At 33.3% G+C, this 20,095-nt stretch overlaps 1 protein-coding gene across 1 annotated transcript; it reads left to right on the forward strand.

Annotated features, from left to right (window-relative positions):
• The first annotated feature begins 11,297 nt into the window (after nt 1-11,297).
• On the forward strand, nt 11,298-13,477 carry Non3 (Ribosome production factor 2-like protein Non3). The gene is made up of 5 exons (XM_076119405.1): nt 11,298-11,420; nt 11,497-11,712; nt 12,052-12,325; nt 12,770-12,911; nt 13,161-13,477. Exons 1-5 carry the CDS (start codon nt 11,398-11,400, stop codon nt 13,445-13,447), a joined length of 942 nt encoding a protein of 313 aa, XP_075975520.1. The 5' UTR covers nt 11,298-11,397; the 3' UTR covers nt 13,448-13,477.
• Nucleotides 13,478-20,095: the final 6,618 nt, after the last annotated feature.

The raw sequence follows: 20,095 nt of genomic DNA on the forward strand, positions 1-20,095 counted from the left end.
AGCGGAAACAGGCAGTAATAATTCACTATCGTGTGTCACCCCCACGTAGTGTCCCCTACTAGCAGACCCGTCAATCATTATATCAAACAATATCCGAGAAATAATGGAATTGAATAGAATAATGACAATTTTAGATCGCACTTGTCACAACATCGTCGTGAGATTTTTAGGTCACGACATGAAAATTTTCCGACCTTATTTGAGGTAGGTAGTGTATGGTTTTATTTTTTGTTTGGATTTCTTTATTTAATTCATTATTAATTTTTCTATGTATAAATAAATAAACTATGTATATATAGACTTCAGACTTAACGCTGTCTTTAGACAATGTTAAAACTACACGGAAAAAAAACTTAACAACAAAAATTATTGTCTCCTAGAGTTTAAAATAATGATTCAATAATATTTGTCTCAAAAGCTGTTCTTCTAGGAAACGTATCTTGTTTGAAATAATTATTATTATAGCTAGAAAAAATATTCTTAAAAGAAATCGTTAACTAATTCAAATTAATTCTACAACAGTCTTCACATTAGTTTATTTGTCTAATTCGCGGTCACAAGATTAAAAATAAACTTAAAAATAGGTAGTAGGTATTATAAAGAAGAGCGGTGGCAATCGTGTAAGTTAATCTTTTAGAGCCATGTCACCTTTAGACTTGTAATAAAATGTTATTATCAAGATTATTTGATCTTTGTTTAATTTCTTCTTTGTGTAAATTTCGCAGTGTTTCAAACAAATTAATTTATCAACGGATAAAATACAAACCTTTTTTCGGCATTTCGACGATAAAACCCGTTAATTTAAGTTCTTTGGACACTAAAACGGACCACGCCCAAGTATCGTCGACATTTTTGGTTTTGGGACCCGAAAATATTATTGCCAAAGTACCTACTCAAAGTTTTATATGAACTTATTGATGTAAGTTTCTGAAACCGAACATTTTATTGTTCGTTACAGGTAAAGTTACTGCAAGTTCAATGATCCTTCGGCATCATCAGATGGTCTCTGTAGCGACAAATTATAATACATGAGTAAACATAACCTAACGTTATATTATCATATAAACAATATCTTACACGGATATATTTTTATACGAACTAAATATAACTACCGGATTCCCGAAATAAAGATAGGTAAGTGTCAAAGTACAACTACGAACTGGACATTCTTGTTAAAAGGAAATAACAATACAAATGAGATAAACGTTCAAAGTATGCACCTTATCTGATAGCAGGTCAAAGCAGTAGCTTGATCATCTCACAAGGCCGTGTTAGTGTTTATGAACTTAATCATCAAGTGCATTTTCGTAAGATGAACGCATTGGCCCTAAAATTTGTGAAGATGGATGTATGTCGGTATATTTGTTACTCTTTCATGAAAAATCTGGGACGAATTTCAATGAAATTTGGTGCAGTGATAGCTTATAACCTGGATTTACACATAGGATACCTTTTACACCGAAAAATCCTCTCAGGTGGACGAAGTCGCGGGTTGATGCTAGTCTATCATATTTGCTTTAACGCGTGTCGAAGATAAAGCTACGATTTAATACCAGGGTCAGCTATATCTGTTACATCATTATTTTTGCAACGATGTGATGTGGAAAGAGTTATCTGAACACAAGTTCTGATCTAGCAATAGTAAAGCCTATCTAGAACTCTCTCTAGTCTCTACGTACAGTCGATGTGCAACGCAGCAATTAGAGAGAGAGGCAACTTATTGCTTTAATCAATTAACTGCAGTTTCAGGGTAAATTGCACGTTAACTTGCACATGCAGATAGTGTGGAGACGTGTAACTTAGATGTATTATTAGGTCGGGGAAATGTCTTTTCGCATTATAAGTATGTATTAACTTGTAATAAAATCTTTTCTACACCAAAAAGCTCGATATTTGGGTACCTCACGAGCTCACTGAAAGAAACCTAATGAACCGTGTACTCATTTGTGATTCTTGAAGCCAAAGAGATTTTATTACAAGTTCATACATACTATAATTCGAAAAGACTTTTTCCCGGACCTAATACATATGTTGTTTATGAAACTGGTTTTATCCCGAATCTCTACATGCTTATGCTTTACTGTGTAGGAAGCTTTATACGAAGACGCACGAGAGTAACACGTGCCTGATTAATTTCATTTGACTCGAATCTATTCAATTATAGAGTTTTATGTATGTTTTTTTTTTGTATTCCTAGTAAAAACTGGTTTCACTATGACTATGTATAAATTAGATATAATTTGTATTTTTTTGTTAATGATGTCCTATCATTTATGATGTTTATAATGAGATATTTTTAATAGTAGTCGTGATATTTCTGAATCGACTAGTTTAAGGTTTTGGATACAGAACTCGCACCTCATCATTGTGTAAATTATAAATTCGCTTATTATGCATGTGTCGTAACAAATTTACTATTCGCTTGGATTTAATGAAAGAATTTGATATATCACCACATTATATACATAAGAATATGTAGTTTCGCAAGCTAATATTAATAAATTTTCATACATTTAGATCATCAAAGTAGACCACGGTTAAAACAATTCCATCTGCCTTGTATATTTGTAAGAAAGTAGTTTTTCGCGAGTGTTTTAACCTTATTTGTTAAAACACTTTGGTAAGACAATTAAAACCGCACATTTATTATCTTATTTTATGTCGTAATTTGTATACCGTATAATGTTTATTTGAAATAAATAATTGGTTTGACCTTTGTCTCTTTTTCTTATCTAGAGCGAAGTAGTCTGCGTCGAGCCGCCGACGACCCGATCGTCGGTACTCGCGTCAATCTTCACTATCAGTGAAACAGAGCCAAGCCTCCACACGACATCGACAATAATGTAAACATTATAATTATTTATCATCAATACGAAACACTGAATCATCGCAATGCTCAATACATACACATAGTATACAAATTACGCGTCACGAGCCGGTAACTTGCCATCATTAACTAATAAGCACTTGTTGCGCTTGGCATTAACTTAATTAATTGTAAAACTTCACGATTTCACTTAAGTTAATTGCCTCAAGTTACCTACGTTTACTCTGAAAGAACGCTGTTGTCCATTTTAATAGACACTGAACAGGAAAGTGTAAGTAGATACCTATTCTACCCACCCAATGATTTGGAGGGAGGTATATAATAATATTTACATTCACAAAATAACAGGAAAACGAAGATCTAGACGTAATAAAAGAGATAACAGAACACAACAATTAAGTTAAACTGACCGTACTAACCAATCGTCTTACGATTGCAGTATGTGGTCGCAGATTAATTAAACAGAATAGTTTTTTTTCGACACTTTGGATTTAATAATCAAGTACCTACGTATTTGAAAACTAAGGAGGCTATGCGCCATTTTGAAACTCCCGAACTCTCCAAAAAGAACTTACTCTTTTACCGGGGAAATGTAGAGTAATAAAAAACCGCGTTTAAAACATTTTTTTTTTTTTTGTAGGTAATTTATCGGTTAACCAAGTTTAGTAATAAGGCCGATTTTTACGTAATCGATGTTTTCATTTTTGTGTTTGATTCTTTCTTACGTAAAGTTAATGTAGGCACGTGGCGTGTTACCGGTTACCGCAAGATTTATCACTACAATGTTATACTGTACAGTAAAGAGTGTTGAAAATTACATCCGTTCTCATTGAGTTTGCGAAACACGAAAATATGTTAAGAATACTAGTAAGTACCCGAAGAGTAGTTCTCGTGAACTGAATATTAGATAAGTATTTGTTAGCTCTTCACTCCATCGCACTTCTCATGAATAAAACATGTTTTCTGGTGACCATGTGTAAAATATCATTAAATAATTAGAAAGTCACCAGCATAATTGAAATTCTGCATTATCCAGTGACTTTGGAACTGTTTTATTTGTATTTGAGTATATAAAGAATGCTCTAACAAATAAAATTCTCACTTATACAATGGTAAAGTAAGAAATAGTAGAATGTTGTTGACTTATCGGTTACACATCAATATTGTAATAAACATTAGCTTTGAGTATGTCTCGTCGTATCGATATTAAAACGTGCCAGTCGGTTGTGATGGAAAACTACGGGAGGACATTCACCCAGCGATGAGGGTGTCATTATATGCAATCTCGTGCCAAATTACTTTTTTTCCGATATATTCCAAAATTATTCTCAAAACATATGATGCCTCGTAATTACGGTGAAGAAGTCTGACAAGTTTTTTCAATAGATTTTGAAGTTCTGGGAGCACAATTAAGTTGAGTAATATCAAGTGGATAACGGTATCCGAAGCCTGATGGCAATAAAGAATTAAGATATTGACAATTATTTTGTTGACTTGTCTTTGATCCTTGTAAACAAATAATAGTGTCATAGTGTCCATGTTTATGTTTGTATTGATAACATATCCCTCGCATCGTACAGAGTGATGTAATTTACAGATAATATTGCACTCGAGTAAATACCTAATTAAGGGGTCACCATATTTCGAACTCCTATTAATATCTCGGAAGTAATTCCTAATGTGAACTTCTGTATGCTGACAATACAAAGATCTGAAGTTAATTTATACAAATGCCGATAAAAATAAGTCGACATTCGTGTACAATTTGCGGAAACTACCTCGATGTGTTGAGGAACATTTCCTGGGATGTGGCAAGGACACATTTTGACTGTAAAATCTAAATTCTATGTTATCAAACTCTTTTATCCACTGACTAATTATTTCGAAGCCGGCAGTCGCTGCTTGCTAGTAAACAATGTTAAAACTTTTAACAATTTTACTTCATTCCAATACCGATTAAAAATCACTTATTAATATGGATTATGTATGAAACTAGATATTTAGGATTAATCGAACGATGTCATAAATATTTAAATTAAAGTTATTTATATTCATCGATTTAAAATACTGAGAGGACATTTCTTTAACTTAATTATGAAAAAAGAAACACTATCTATTGAATAGGTTTAATTTTGTCTTTCTCGAACAACATTGATTTATTTTACGGTAAAAAGGTTGAAATTATTCTTAATTTTTAAATTAATTTTAATGATTTCTTTAACAAATTATTTTTAAGTACGTACCTACATATTTTTAAGTAAACTTGTTTAAATGAGATTATTCTCTAAAAACATTACCTAAAATTAAAATTAACCAATTTAGACCCGGGAAATACATGACGACAAAGGTCAACATCGTAAATTGTAATTATTAGAATAATAGATAAACTTACTTTTGTGAGATTCTTTGCTTCTGTACTATGGGAATAGATCGTGAGATAATGTGTCACAAACGTCGAGGTAACAGATCGTGAGTGGCGAGCGGTCGCACTTCGCGGCTGCAGCAGCGCTCGGTACCGCGCTCCAACACGTATTGACAAACAGACTCACGTGTGTTACAGTATATACTCCACCATACTCCTTACTGACGAAACTCTGACGTAGCACAACACTATACACATCAGTTACTAAACATAATGTTTATAAAACGAACAAATCCCATAAATGGTCATGATAAAAGCTGAAGGAAAACCCTGTATACCGGTTTCGCGGGATTCCGTCGCATCCGATCCCTTAACACGCTTTTGGCAGATAATAATGTTAGTCGGATTAGTGAATATTAAATTCTGGATTTACCTTATAGCTGGTATTAGTCACCTATCCTCAGATATCAAAATAGTCTAAAATCGATATCAACAGTTACTGTACCTTACTATAGTTACTGTGTAAGTACTAGGTAGGCATCATTGGCAATTTATATTTGGAAAGGGTCATATTCTGCCTTATCCCTTTTAGATGTGTGTTACATTGGACTGATTGCCGGCACATTATCTGAATTATAATAAAAAATAGCTTACCTAGGTAAGAAGTCCGAATGAAATAAAAGAGGTAGAGTAAAGTGTTTGCGATGCAATGATGTCGAGTCAATATTTGTTATCTTCTGTGGTTATCTCACAAACCTGTGACTTGATTTAAGCTTTGCTATATTTAATTAGTTGATCTGTCCGAGTGTTAGTTCATTGCTAATGTGTCTACTGCAATTTCGAAAATTTCCAGGGACGATTTATGTTTACGAAACTGGATATATGTAGGTATGTCTACTTTAATTTGGTTTAAACGAGTGATGTGTTATTATAAATACAAACTTATTCATAGAGTTTCAAGTATATGCGTATAGGTATTTTACTTTTGAAAATAATATTTATTTGTGATATAAGTCGGACAAGTGAAAGCTACGCAAATATCAAGCTTAATGCTATTTTTAAGGAACTCCACGCAATACAACAGGCCCGATTGCAGTGTTTATTTAATACTTGACGTTGGTTTTGGAGCTTTTGAATAGGTATCAGATAATCTATCCGCGAGATAAAGCGACAGCAAAAAACTGTGAAAATACCTTGTGGTAGGCTTATCGATACTTATTCAAAGGTGTTATAACTAAGGCTAAACATTTCAAAGCCAACATTTTGAGTTGAAAGAGAGTTCAATAAAAAAGAAATGGTTACATGCACTGCAGGTATCTGATAACAACAAAATGCAGGCATTCGATTGAGTTATATTACAAGTACAAGTGGCATTAGTAATTAATTGGTTTTCCGTTCGTAAGTAGAATGAGCAAGAACTAAAATTGATAAAATTATAGATACTCTTTTATAGAAATATTTTGTAACCATTTAAAAAGGAACCCTCCAGTGTTGAAACTGTTATTTTTTATTGATGTTTGTGTATTTTTTTTATTCGAGTAAGCAGTTAATAAAATTGCGTCGCAATCTTCGGCATCTATTTATCGTTTTTTCATTGTGTTATGGCTCGGTTTCTAACTACGTAGATAGCTTTTAACTGAGAAGTTGCGTCAAAAACAATTTTATTTGTTATTTTACCTGTTTTTTCGAAAAAGCCTTGTCCCAGCTTTAAGCTTTCGAGTTTAAAGAAATAAAAAGTACCGATATGTACTTACATATGGCTGCAGTGCTGTCTTTCATAAGCATACATTTTATTGGTCGATTTTTTCTTCCATAAACCAAAAATGTGTTTTGACAGAAAAAAACAATTTCTTTGTATGAATGTTGTTCAATATGCTACGAAAATACCTTTGCTATTTGGTCAGGAAATTTGCAATTAGTCGATTCAGTTTAAAAACCTAACATATTAAATTTAACATCCCGATACGTAATATGTGAGTATATTTATCTTAGAACACAATTTGTGGTTATCTTGTTCGACCCTGCATCGCTAAAATTTACTTCCCCTTTTCTATTTTAATATTATATTTCTCACAGTAACTAATAAAACAATAGATTGCATCCATTTTTTTTACCGGTGAGGCGACGAAGTTTGCTTGATACATGTTAATTATTATTTATCACATAATTATAAAATTTATATAAGTAAGTAGGTACTTACCTATTGTGGCTAACTTAAAAACTTATTAGATTTTCCTTAATTGGGTAAAAACAAGACGATAATGATTTACAAAACAGGTTTTATACGAAACGCTGTTATGATAATAAGTAATGATGCAATGGATATCCTTTTCAAATGATGTCTTAGTTATAGTGTACATTATTAGTTATGAGATATTTACGAAAATTTTAGTGTATTCATGCAAGGAAAAAACAACTAAACCTACTTACCTAAGTAAGCATGGCTTTCGTAATACACTTCAAAAGGGGCTACCCCTCTCTGCTTTAATACGAGCCACTTATATTTCCTTTTTTATCACCTACATATAGCATTCAAAATGAAAAACGTAGTATAAATACTTAATACATACGTAGGTATGTACTCAAAAACCAGTTTAACCATATAAAACAAGGTAAAAAGATTCAAAACAAAAACATAGAGAAGAGCCATTGCCCTGACTCTACATAATAACTGGCTATAAAGTAATGATTATTTCAATCCATTCATCGGAAATTGTAATATTAGGTTTAGACTTTGGTATAGCTAGTGATTACGGCGGTGATGCGAGACGATTGTTTGCAGGGAAGCCGAACTTATGTAAGTAGGAATATTCAGGTGGGTCTACGTTGGAGGAGCCGAGCACGAACCGAGCCCGAGCTGACTACGAGCAGAGCATGGGCCGAGCACAAATTTATTTTACAGTCCACCAACGACGTTAAGAGACTTGTAAGCAGAGTTCGCTGCCTAGGGAAGAATACAAAATACAAAATCACTGAAGATCACTAAAGACTTATGCAGCCGATGGTGGCCCGTTTGATACAGCTACTTTATTTTATTTATATTTTTTATAATCTAAATAAATTGTGTGTGCCAAGGTTCTCTACTAAGTTGCCAGTATATTAAAACGCGCTCGTTTGGCGCTTGTTATTCAATCAAATAAAACGAAGTTGTGTTTGGCTCTTGCTCAGCTCCTCCAGCTTAGTCTCACCGTTACAGAACTAACTGCAGCTAAACATAACGTGGTGAATGTCCAGAGTGACGAAACAGAATCTGTAGAGAGAAGTGGCGAAGTCTCCTTGTTCATAACATTGCCGATAGGTTGAAGGAAAACGGCTGCGGTTTGGACATGACAAGAACATTTGCGTACATTGACACAACATTTTATATCAATATACCTTATGTTCAAAGAAAAGAATGCCTGAAGTTGGTTGGGTGCTATAGAGAATAACTTAGGAAAGTTGCACGCTCATAGACTGCCGCGACAGGGACCTGGTTTTCATCTTGGAGAATAAACCTAAATAAATAAGACGTTTTAAGCAAGAGTGGCCAAAGGTAAAACTTAGTTTTAGGCAAGTAAATCTTTTATCTTAAGAAAAATAAAAACGTAATTGAAGATGCAATAACATGGATTACATTTTATCTTTGAGACTATTGTATAATACTAACTTGTACAATCTAAATCCCTTGTTGTTGTTATGTGCTAAGTTGCTGGTAGCTATTTCAAATCTTTCGAGAATAGATAGATAGATTTACTCCCCTACAAATTAGTTCTAGAGTGGCGCTTTATTTACTTACATTTACGTCTATCATTGTCACTGACAATTGTTATGGAAATATATTTTGTTTTGTAGAATAGTTACCGCAACATAACGAAGTATTGATAATTTTAAAAATATGCATTATTCCACCTTAGTTGACTTTTAATTTTTTCTACACCATTGTTTGGAGACAGTTAAAATAATAACACTGAAATTTTCGGTACACCCTGATTTGCATCTGTGTAAAGATGGGTCTCCAACTGCGTATGCCACATTTGGTTTAGGTACGATTATTTGTTTATTGACTACAATTTAAAATATAAATCACCACTTTTCATCCATATTTGGTAACTTAATAAGTTTCCTAAAATGGATTTAATTGCTTTTATATCTAATAAAAAATAAGCAAGCTCAATGTTTTCCTGCGTCATAATTTGCATGTTTCTTAATGCTTCATGAATTTACTGCATGTATTTGTGCGTTTGTTCAAAAATTCTTTCCCTGTGGCCAATTAAATAAATTTTGGACGGAAAAGTGCTTAGGTATACATGCTGAATTTTTAAAATACGTCGGTTTAGATAGTACAATTTAAAAAGGCACTTAATTTTTAGGCAAGGACAGATCAAAGTTAAACTCTGCTAAAGGTAATTTGTGTAGTAAGTATAGATGTAAGTATACCTACTACGAATTGATAATTTTGATATTTTCCAACAGATGCCATGTTATTGTTATATTCGTTTATCTTCAGTATTGCGTGTACAGCTCTGAGTCATACTCGTACAAGAAGATTGATACTAACTTACTAATTAATTATTATTCATTTACATTTCATTAAGAAGTAAGTTTTATAATTAAATAAACAGTTTACAATAGCAATAAAGCCATCACAATACCATCAAATTTTATTATTAGCGAGTAATGGGACAAAACGAGTTAAGATGTCAAAAATAAAAAAAATGACATGACAGATATAATTGTAACTGTTAGTAAACAAGGAGATTTATAATACAGGTCATAAAATAAAGTTAAAGGCTATGAAATGGATAGTTTCTAAGCCTGTTATTTTTTCAGTACCTACCATTGTTGGGAAAGGTCGCACTTTGCGACATTTATTAGAGTACATTATTTTATTTCTTCATGGTTATTCTTTGATGTTTCCTCGAAGGTGGCATCTTTAAGTATAACTTCATGGGTCAGATATTACTAAATTGATGACGTCCAATGTGGTATCTAAGTATAATAATTTTCTAAGTATCATTACCCTGCTCAAGGTAAACTATCAGAAAATTTAATAGCGTATAAGTAATTTGATAAGTCAATAGGTAGTTCACTTGTATTACCGGTTTTTCACACTGCGTATTCGCACGTTATGCTTATGTACGGGAATTACCTACGTCAACTCGATACCGTGCAGTTTAAGAGGAAAATGTTGATAGAAATCTGTTAAATGATTGATACTTATTTAATAAAGACATTGATGCTGTTTTTTCTAACTCGTGAGCAGAAAATTACCTGATACAATTTTCTGCAGCTATTTAGGAAATTAGTGATCTCTTAGAAGCTTTGGGGTTTCTATCCGTGTGCCTCGTAATATTATTTTTTCGGGCTTGAATCGCCTGTCCACCTTGTCCTAAATTCAATGCTACTAAAGTAAAAGCAGTAAAACTTAGGCTTATAAACCAGCGGAAATTGACGGAGCTTTTTTTAAGGAGAATTAAAAAAAAGGAGTAGTAGTGAATTAAAGACTATAATTTATTGAATACATGCGATTGTTACACAGGTCTTAGGTGTCTTTATTTGATATTAGTATCAAACCAAAAAGTTGTGCACTTGTTTTGCCGAGTTTTGGTCGTATGGAAATTAGGGTCGTAGACCTTTGCGTCAGGTAGAGCACATCAAAGTTTTGTCAGCTATAAATCAAGTCCTAGGTCATACAAGTCTTACTGTGCGCTGAGTGTCCGAAGTAAACGGCTTACGTTGAAAGAAAATAAAATTTAATTAGTGTATAGAACATTAAATAAATTCAAATTGTTTAATAATTCAATGGATATAGTTTACTAACCCGCGTACAACGGAACGTTATTGTCAAATTGTAATGTCAACTGTCAAAGTATGATCGCGTTTCATAGGCCAGTTTTTGACTAAATACATATCACAAGCATTATGTAGTCGAAGCACAAGGTAAAAGGTTAAAGTAAATATAAAATAAATGGATGCTTGTAAATATTCAGTCAAATCATATAGTTGAGTAATGATAATATTTGTAATACTTCCTGCAACAAGACTTTTTTTGTACTGAATAGCCAAAAATCGCTGATGTCTAAAATATGATATAGGTAGGTGGTCAACTGTGTTCTGTCAATAGTGTCAGTCGAGGTTCACATGTCAATTGTCAATGCTCTTTCTGTTGATCTGTCATTTGAGCATTTCGAGGAGACCCACGTGTTTTTATTTCTAAAAAAATTGTGAAATGGTCGTTATGCAGCGTGTAAAGTAATAATATTACGTTATAAATGACACACTCAATGTGTTGAATTGTCTATTATACGTACAACGTTGTGTTTTTCAGGAAACCCACTACCCGGAAGGGTAAAAAAGTGTTACAATCTAAGGAGCCAAAACCTATAGAAGGACCCAAACAAGCCCTATTTCTCCAGGGTCGCAATCCTTCAGACCGGACACGAAAGTTATTGAAAGACATTTATGACTTGAAAAAGCCAGACGCGGCTTATCTCAGCCGTAAAAATGATTTTGTTCCTTTCGAAGATGCAACTCTTATTGAAAAGTAAGTACCATTTATGTAAGGGAATACTTTCAACAGCAATAATTACGTCATTATAACAGCAAAAAAAAGTGTAATTATCTAAATCAGCGCACCACCGGTGGTCTGTGGAAGCCAAAATATGGTCAGCGAATGATTTTTAAACTTAAAATTTTCAGGATTATTATTATACTTTATTTTTAAGATACTTACATAGTGGTCCCTGCCAGCAAGAATAATATAAAAGTGGTCCCGGACTAAGATAAGGTTGGGAACCCCTGATCTAAATGATGAATAATCTACATACTATGAACTAAGATCTATGATGCCAATAATAAAGCGAACTATACTTTAACTTTACAGACTATGTTACAAGAAAGAAGCTGCATTATTTGGAGTAGGTTCTCATTCAAAGAAGAGGCCTCACAACATAATTCTTGGCCGTACATTTGACTATGGCATTATGGACATGATTGAGCTTGGAGCAGACAACTACAAAGCTATGACAGAGTTTCACAATATGAAAGTGTTGGCTGGTATCAAACCATGTCTTATATTCAATGGTCCAGCATGGGATTTAAATCAAGATTTAAAACGCTTGAAATCTTTATTCACTGACTTCTTTCATAGAGAGAAGGTTTGTATTGTTTGTATTGTTATCAATAGTTAGTATTAGTGTTATCATTCATGTTTATTAATTCCAGCAATTAAAACAAACCTAGAGATACATCTTTAGAGGTAAAATATTGTAGGTATAGTTATATTGGTCAACATACTGAAATTTAACTTATGCAGGTTGTCATATTTTATTCCTAAACTGAACAGATATTTGTATCATCAACTATTGGTGTTACAAGTCAAGTTTATTCATGTAGAAGTACCCAAAAGACAAAACTTGTCTAAAGAAACAGTAATTAGGTTATTTTTTATTTGGATAAAATAATTTCCTATCCCCCGGTTTCTGAGTACATATTTTAATGGTTGAAAAAACGCTATTAAATAGATAAACTACTGTTTACCTTACCTCAGAAACCGGGGGTATATCAGCTAGTATTGATACATATTTTCATCTATTTTCCAGGTAGAAACAATCAGACTGCAAGGCTTAGAGCATGTGCTCAGTTTTACAGCTACTGAAGGTGGTAACATTTACTTTAGATCATACAGAATACTCTTGAAGAAGAGTGGCCAGCGCACTCCCAGGATTGAACTTGAAGAAATAGGTATGTTAAATAAGGATTTTAATATAGCTTCTCACTTATAGACACTTTTATGTCTGTGCCATGATAAACACCTTTTTTTATAAATTATAGAAATTGTTCCTTAAAAAAATAGTTACCCAAACAAAACAATGATCAAAGTATAACCACATTAAAAGCTCTTATAGCTCTTATAGTTTTACTTTACCTAAGTAGAACTATAAGAGACTTATTTTGTTAAGTCAGGTAGTCACTATGTTATTTTATCTACAGGACCATCAATTGATTTCAAACTAAGAAGAACAAGATTAGGATCAGATGATCTGTACAAAGAGGCGTGCAGAGTTCCTCAAGAAGCCAAAACACTTGTTAAGAAGAATATTTCAAGGGATGCATTTGGTTCAAAGTTGGGTCGCATACACATGGGCAAGCAAGACATCAACCGTCTACAAACTCGAAAGATGAAGGGATTGAGGAAGACCCCAGAAGAAAAGAAACAAATGCTCATGAAAAGGAAAAAGGAGAGACAAGCCGCGAGACAGAATGCGGCCGCAGAATAAAAATAAACTTGTATCATTATTTCCTTACAATTTGTTTCATTTCAAACCTACCCTCAAAGTTTTTTGGTAAACTTTTGATTACAACATGAACAACTTTAAAATTTCTGTTATGTTTTATTGAATGCTTTCAACATTCAGATAATCTAATGTTACGCAATACCTATGAAATAATTTAAATTATGGTTCCTAAACCTTCACACCTACACAAGTGCGACGCACTTAACATGTTAAATTATGAAATTATTCATTTAAATAAATAATTATTATTTAATTGCGTGTGAATGAATGGTAATTAGGGACATATTATAATAACAATATCCGCAATGCGTTATTAAGGATGTATATCCCGTACTTAATGCTTTAAATATCGTCTTTTAGTTGCTATAAACCCTTCTTTTTCCTGGTTCTTATAGATATCTAACAGTTGCGTTAGTATGCACGTGGCGGGCCTTGTAACAGTGCCGGCAGTAAAGTTGTTGCGTAAGTTCGTCCTTCCTAATTTTTGAACAAGAATTGATTAGAACGTATTGGTACACAATTACACCATAATATTGGTACCATTCTATTTCAATATCGTAACAAAATTGTTTGTTTCGTGAAGAGGGAAGTCCATCTTTCACCAATAGTGCTTATTTTGAACGTAACGGGAGTAGGTTTCCTAAAGCGCCTGACAAAATGTCTATCAGAATCTATACAATATAACACGTACCTACGTGATAACATGTCAAAGGCAACAATAACCATCAATATAAATGTTTCTGGTCATCTCATTTCAATGTGTCATAACTCTTCACTAATACCTACTAGAATAACATAATAATTACCCGTGCATAACACCTTCGTGAAATAAAAAAATACTTGCTTTACATTACTGGCTATTGTTAGATTACTTACTGATAAAGTAGCTCGTGGCTTAGTTAACAACAGCCGCACGGATCGATCTCTGAGGTTAAGCTACGCTTGCCGAGGTTGTTCCGTGGATGGGTGACCATCTTATACATATCGAGTTTCTCCGTGTTTCGGAAGGCACGTTAAATTGTGGGTCCCGGCTGTCATTTTCGAAGATCTTTGACAGTCGTTAACAGTAGTCAGAAGCTTGAAAGTCTGACAACCAGTCTTACCGAAGGGTACCGTGTTATTACCTAAGTAACTGGGTTGTGGAGGTCAGATAGGCAGTCGCTCCATGTAAAACACTGGTATCCAGCTGCTTCCGGTGAGACTGGAAGCCGACTCCAACATAGTTTGGAACAAAGGCTAAGCGAATATATACTTATTGATAAAGTAAATAGTAACTAGAGATAATTTACATATGTAATGTTTGCCTCGTTTGGCCCATGTAGTTAATAATATTGACATACACTATACCTGTATAATTAGTTGATTATTATTTTAACAAGTGTCGAGTAGGTACCTATGTAGATAAAGCTACCTGTTTACACCAATCCTTACCAATGTCGAGTCCTGTAGGTACCCATCACTTGGCCTTGTGTACCTACCTATATCTTGAGTTTGTTAGAGTCAAAACGTCGTTGCTAAGTCTCCCCTTAAAGTTTCCCGTAGTAACTTGGAGCCACAGAGGAAGTTATGAAGCTTATCTTAGACGGGTCTAGTAAAAAAATGAATGATATTTTGACATAATCTCACGAGTTACAATTTAAAATAAGCACATAATAATATGATAAGGCAATTAATATCTTATTACATATATCTTTCGCATCGTTAACTTAATTAAAACCAGAAGTACTTACGTTATTAATAGAAATGTGAACGGGAAATGAGCAAAAGGTTACCAGCGCCCATAGTGACAGTTCACGGGCCCTTAAGGAACCAAACGCACTATAGGAAGTTAACTGTTACTTATCTACAGTAGTTTGGTCTCTAGACTTACATACTATATGATAGGTAGAGAATAACATAATAATAGAAGTAATAGTAACTATTACGTACTTTAAGGCTTGTATCCATACTGCTTAACCATGTGGTACCACCCGAGGAAATTTTTCAATATTTTTTTAAACCGAATAGTCTATTGCCTATCTATTGCCTCGCGAAGCAGTTTACGAGTAGGATACTGAGGTTTTATGATAACTTAATACATTTTGGTAATTGCACTTTGCCCGGTACAGATCATAAAATTGGTTTTAAGAAAGCTGATTTAATTAGTTAACCTTTTGAACGCCGATCAAGTGATTGTTCATTTCCGTTCTACACCAATGTCATGTTCCAATCGTAGGTGAATTAATATGGCCCTTTATCTCATAGCTTGCTTCGTAAAATTGTTATTATTTATTGGTACCAATACCGATTCGCGTTGCTGCTCATTATTTTTATACTTATTTCGTAATTTGGCATTGAGGTGCAGGCATCGTTCTGCAATAAGTGGACTCGCTCACTAAGGACCATAAAATAGAATTAGATTATACGCTTAGATTTATACAAGTAGTTACTTCTGAGTGCCATGAAAATGTAGGCATATTTGACATTTTTATATTTAAGCAGGAAATAGATTTATTTTAATCGTAACGTTAGAGTGAAAATAAAACTAGAGATGCTAAATTTAGATTTAGACTGTGATTTTTTACTTTTTGGGTAACAAAAACGGTTCAGAGCTAGATAATGTGGTAAAGTCCTTGTTGCCTAGATTTGTAATTCTCGAGTTAATATTTGGTTCAAACAACATCGACCTATTGTATTAGATAAATAGGTGTCAGTCACTACATTTTTGTTTTACATAACAAAAATGGACTTATGTCCGATTTCTGGGGCACATTTAGCGGTAGTTTATCTACTCAAACTGTCATGTTTATATCAGCTTAAACGCTATTGAATAGATACCTAAGCTACCGCTAAATGTACCTTAGGAACCCGGGATTTCTGAAAAGCGGGAGATGATTTTCTTGCTCAGACAAATGGCCTGAGAGTGGGAAGTACGATCATGGACCATAAATAGTGAAGGATGATGCACCCTAGAATTGTTGCAGTAGAATAGCTCTGCTGCGAGGACATTGTTCACTTCCATAATTTATTATTAGGTAATTCTTTATAAAACGTGTCTCTCAAAGACGGATTTTTAGATGTGTACTCAAGTACCTACCAAGTAATAAAAAATATTGGAAGTATCAGTTCCGATTAATTATATTCACTCACGAGTTAAATATTTCCAATTTCTCTGTAATAGTTGCTTGTTTTGCGGCATAATAAAAATAATGAACATAAACACTAGGTACTGGACTTGTTAAACAATAACATTTCTTAGTATAGGCTGCTTCTATGATCCAAGCTTCTCGAGTCGGGTAAGACAATTGGAATTTTCCAATCTTTGTAAGAATATTCTTAAAAGTAGTTTGCAATTTGGTTACGTGAACAGTTTTTATGAATAGGCTTGCTTTATATTATTGCGTTTACAAACAAACGATAAAAAGCTTATTTCGGTGTGTCTCTACCTTGGTTTAGACACTCGGGTCTAGAAAGTGTGAAGATAAAAAATAAATCTTAACAAAAATATCTTATTAGAATATTCTGAGCGTATGGGTTTATAGCATCTACCTACCTAGTTAAGATATGAGTAAATCAATTTTCCTGTTATGCCTTATTTAAATTGTCAGAAAAGCAGAAGCACGTGTACTTTCTTAAACAAGCAAGCAAAGCACGTGTACAAACATTTATTTTCACTTTAACTCACATTGAGCACAGAGCAATAGGTAAGATACAGATTACAGGAAATGTATAGTTTGGGTAATTATAATCGTGCTCTAATGAAGGTCAATATTGAATGAACCTAAAGGTAGTTACGCCCTTGTCAAGGGCTGTGACAGACTTATGTTGAAAGTTAAGGTGCAACGGCCACCTACGTTTATTCTCTGTTAGCGTATAACTTTAATTTGAAACATGTTTTAATAGGAAAATGAACGCAGTCACTAAGTGAATCATTGTAGGTGGCAATACTCAACAACTATTAATCTTAGTGCTGCATAGAATATAGTGTTATGAAAATAAAATAATAGAATTTATTACCTAAACGACCTGTTGCGGTTTTCCATTCATCGTAACGGTTAGTTGTTATTTGAGTAGCGTTATAGTTTATTGAAACTACAAGTCATCGGAATAATGCCTTATTAGGAATATACATTTCTGCGAGTTTTATCAATTTAAATTCTTAAAAGCATTATAGTCGTAATAAATAATATGATTAACGACGCGCCGCTCTACATGATGTAGGAAAAAAAACATACAAAAATTTGAAACGGGTAATCTTTGGAATGCCCGCTGCGAAGTAGATATAATGATTACAACTTAACCCTACTATTATTGTAGAGCTGGTTTGACAGGGATTCTTTGTGTAGAAGTTTCTAGTTGACAATCAATCAGCAATTGTAACATTATTCTTACAAAGTGCAGTGTGATGAACTAATTTGTCGAGATTTCCTTTTTATAATTTCTTAAAGATAATTGAAAACATTTGTGTGGTCACTATATGAATAAAAATCAGTCAGTAAAACTCTTTATGGAAAAAAAATAAAACGACATTTATACGCATATACAGAAAGAAGAGACGCAAAAATAACTGTTTTTATGTCATATCTGCATATTTAAATGTAAAATCGTAAAGTAACACGGACACCTACGCAACCCAGCGATGTTGTCTACTAGATCGATTAATAATATTAGCAACGTAACATATAATTAATGTGTCTCGTACTTCGGAGGATCTGTTTGGGTGAAGATTATGTGGATACGGTAGCTACAAGCTTATCATTCACTTAGATTAAGGACGAGGCGCTATTCAAAATGTAAGGATCTCGTAATACGATAAAGGTTTAGCTTGCGTTTTTTAGAGAACGCTATTTTATTTGTTAGGAGGGGGGGGGGGGGGGGTCAAAATATACGACCACACAATTTGAACAGAAGCTTCTTATGACCCCCTGACAAATAAAATTGTGTCCTCTGATAAACGCTGTCCTGAAATTCGGGTTACTAGTATCTCTGTCGAAACCTAATGAAAAAAAGTGCAAATATCTGTAACGTATTACCATGAATGAAATTCAATTCTTACCTAGATCTAATCTGAAAGCACTTTAATGAATGAATCGCGTGTCAGCATAGTAAAAACGATGACATTAATTCAAATCATTTCGCTAGAACATAAATTAAAACTATCAACAGGATTGTAATTGCGCGCAAATTAACACCAGATTAAAAGTTAATCTGCGAATCGTTTCTTTTGAATGTTAATGACCCGCTGATAGAAAAGCCTTCATTGTTTAGGTCTAAATCCCGGGCCAGGTCATGGGCAAACAGTTCTCAGAGCACAAAGCATTCTTGTTTGTTTAAAACAATTATGCATGCTTCATTGAAAATCATAATTGTCCATAAATACTTTATTGCTTTTTGACAGCTCAAAATCTAGACATTTACAAAGATTATACCTATGTTTACAATATGAAATAGGTACACGAAATTATTCAGATTGTGTGAACTAAATAATTTAAAAAGGCTTGTCAAAACGTCTCCTTAAGTAAGGTCATTGGATACCTAAGGTTCGCTATGTGAATACTAAAACTAAAATTCAAATCCTCGGAATACCTTCGAGAATAATATTCATAAATTCCTTTGAGCCCCCACTACTAACATTTAAGAATAATTATACGAAATGTTAAAGTGTCAGTGTTCCAATCTAGTGTTTATTTAAAACAAATTCCAATTTACGCTGTAAATATACGCCCATAATTGATAAGTTAAATTTAACTATTAATAGTCTGTACGTAATGTAAGTACAGTAGATACAAAGATGTGAATAATAGTAGCCTTCTGTTAAAACCTATTTAAAATGATCAAGGTTACCAAAAATGTCTTATTGCATTTTACTATGTATAGTCAAAACCAAAAATATTTGTACACTGTCACATTTTCAACAGCATTTTGTCAAAATAGTAAAATTACTGCTTTTTATTAACTTCAGAATAATTTCTCATCACTGTGTAATTATTGAAATTGATTAATTATTTCCAAAAATTACGATTGAAGATGTGACAGCTTTTTTTGATTTAATTAATGTTCTAGTAGGATATCTGTGGCCTAGATACATAATCAACTTAATTTTTACATTCAATGGTTTTGTACATTATAAGTCAATAAAATTGTCACGTAATCTTTAAGTTAATGACTTTGTAAAACTTATCGGAAGTGAGTCAAGTGTCTGTAGCGTTAAGTGACCAACACATTAAGTGAATGCGTATGCGTGTGTCCTGTTAAATTGAGAACATTTATAGCTATAAAGCTATAATTTATTTAAAAAATATCCAAGCAATTTTTGCAGATTCTTATTATATTATACAGGTACAATGGCACTTAATATTGTATACCTACCATGTATTTCTTTATCGCTGTTGAAGTGTAGATAGTTCATTGGAAAGATGAAGCGAGCTACCAAGGCGTGTCGGGAAAATACCCACATTATTGGTACATATGTCGCTCCTTCAATGCAAAAGGGCCACAACTCAAAAAAAAATGAAAATCGTTTTATTGCAAAAATGACACCTGAACCGACTATATTTTTTAGTAAAAAAAAAACCCCATCATTTTTGCTTATATTATGGCTGCACTGACTTACTGCCCTTTTTGCATTAGCTCACTTTGACAGGTAATGTC

Source organism: Anticarsia gemmatalis, chromosome 10 (genome assembly GCF_050436995.1).
Source record: "Anticarsia gemmatalis isolate Benzon Research Colony breed Stoneville strain chromosome 10, ilAntGemm2 primary, whole genome shotgun sequence".
NCBI lineage: Eukaryota > Metazoa > Arthropoda > Insecta > Lepidoptera > Erebidae > Anticarsia > Anticarsia gemmatalis.

What these genes read in the sequence shown, in the direction of transcription:
- Non3 (XM_076119405.1), top strand. Translation starts at nt 11,398, where the DNA reads ATGGTCGTTATGCAGCGTGTAAA. An exon ending in GATGCAACTCTTATTGAAAA is followed by an intron (nt 11,713 to 12,051) that starts GTAAGTACCATT and finishes TTAACTTTACAG; the next exon opens with ACTATGTTACAAGAAAGAAG. An exon ending in ACTTCTTTCATAGAGAGAAG is followed by an intron (nt 12,326 to 12,769) that starts GTTTGTATTGTT and finishes TCTATTTTCCAG; the next exon opens with GTAGAAACAATCAGACTGCA.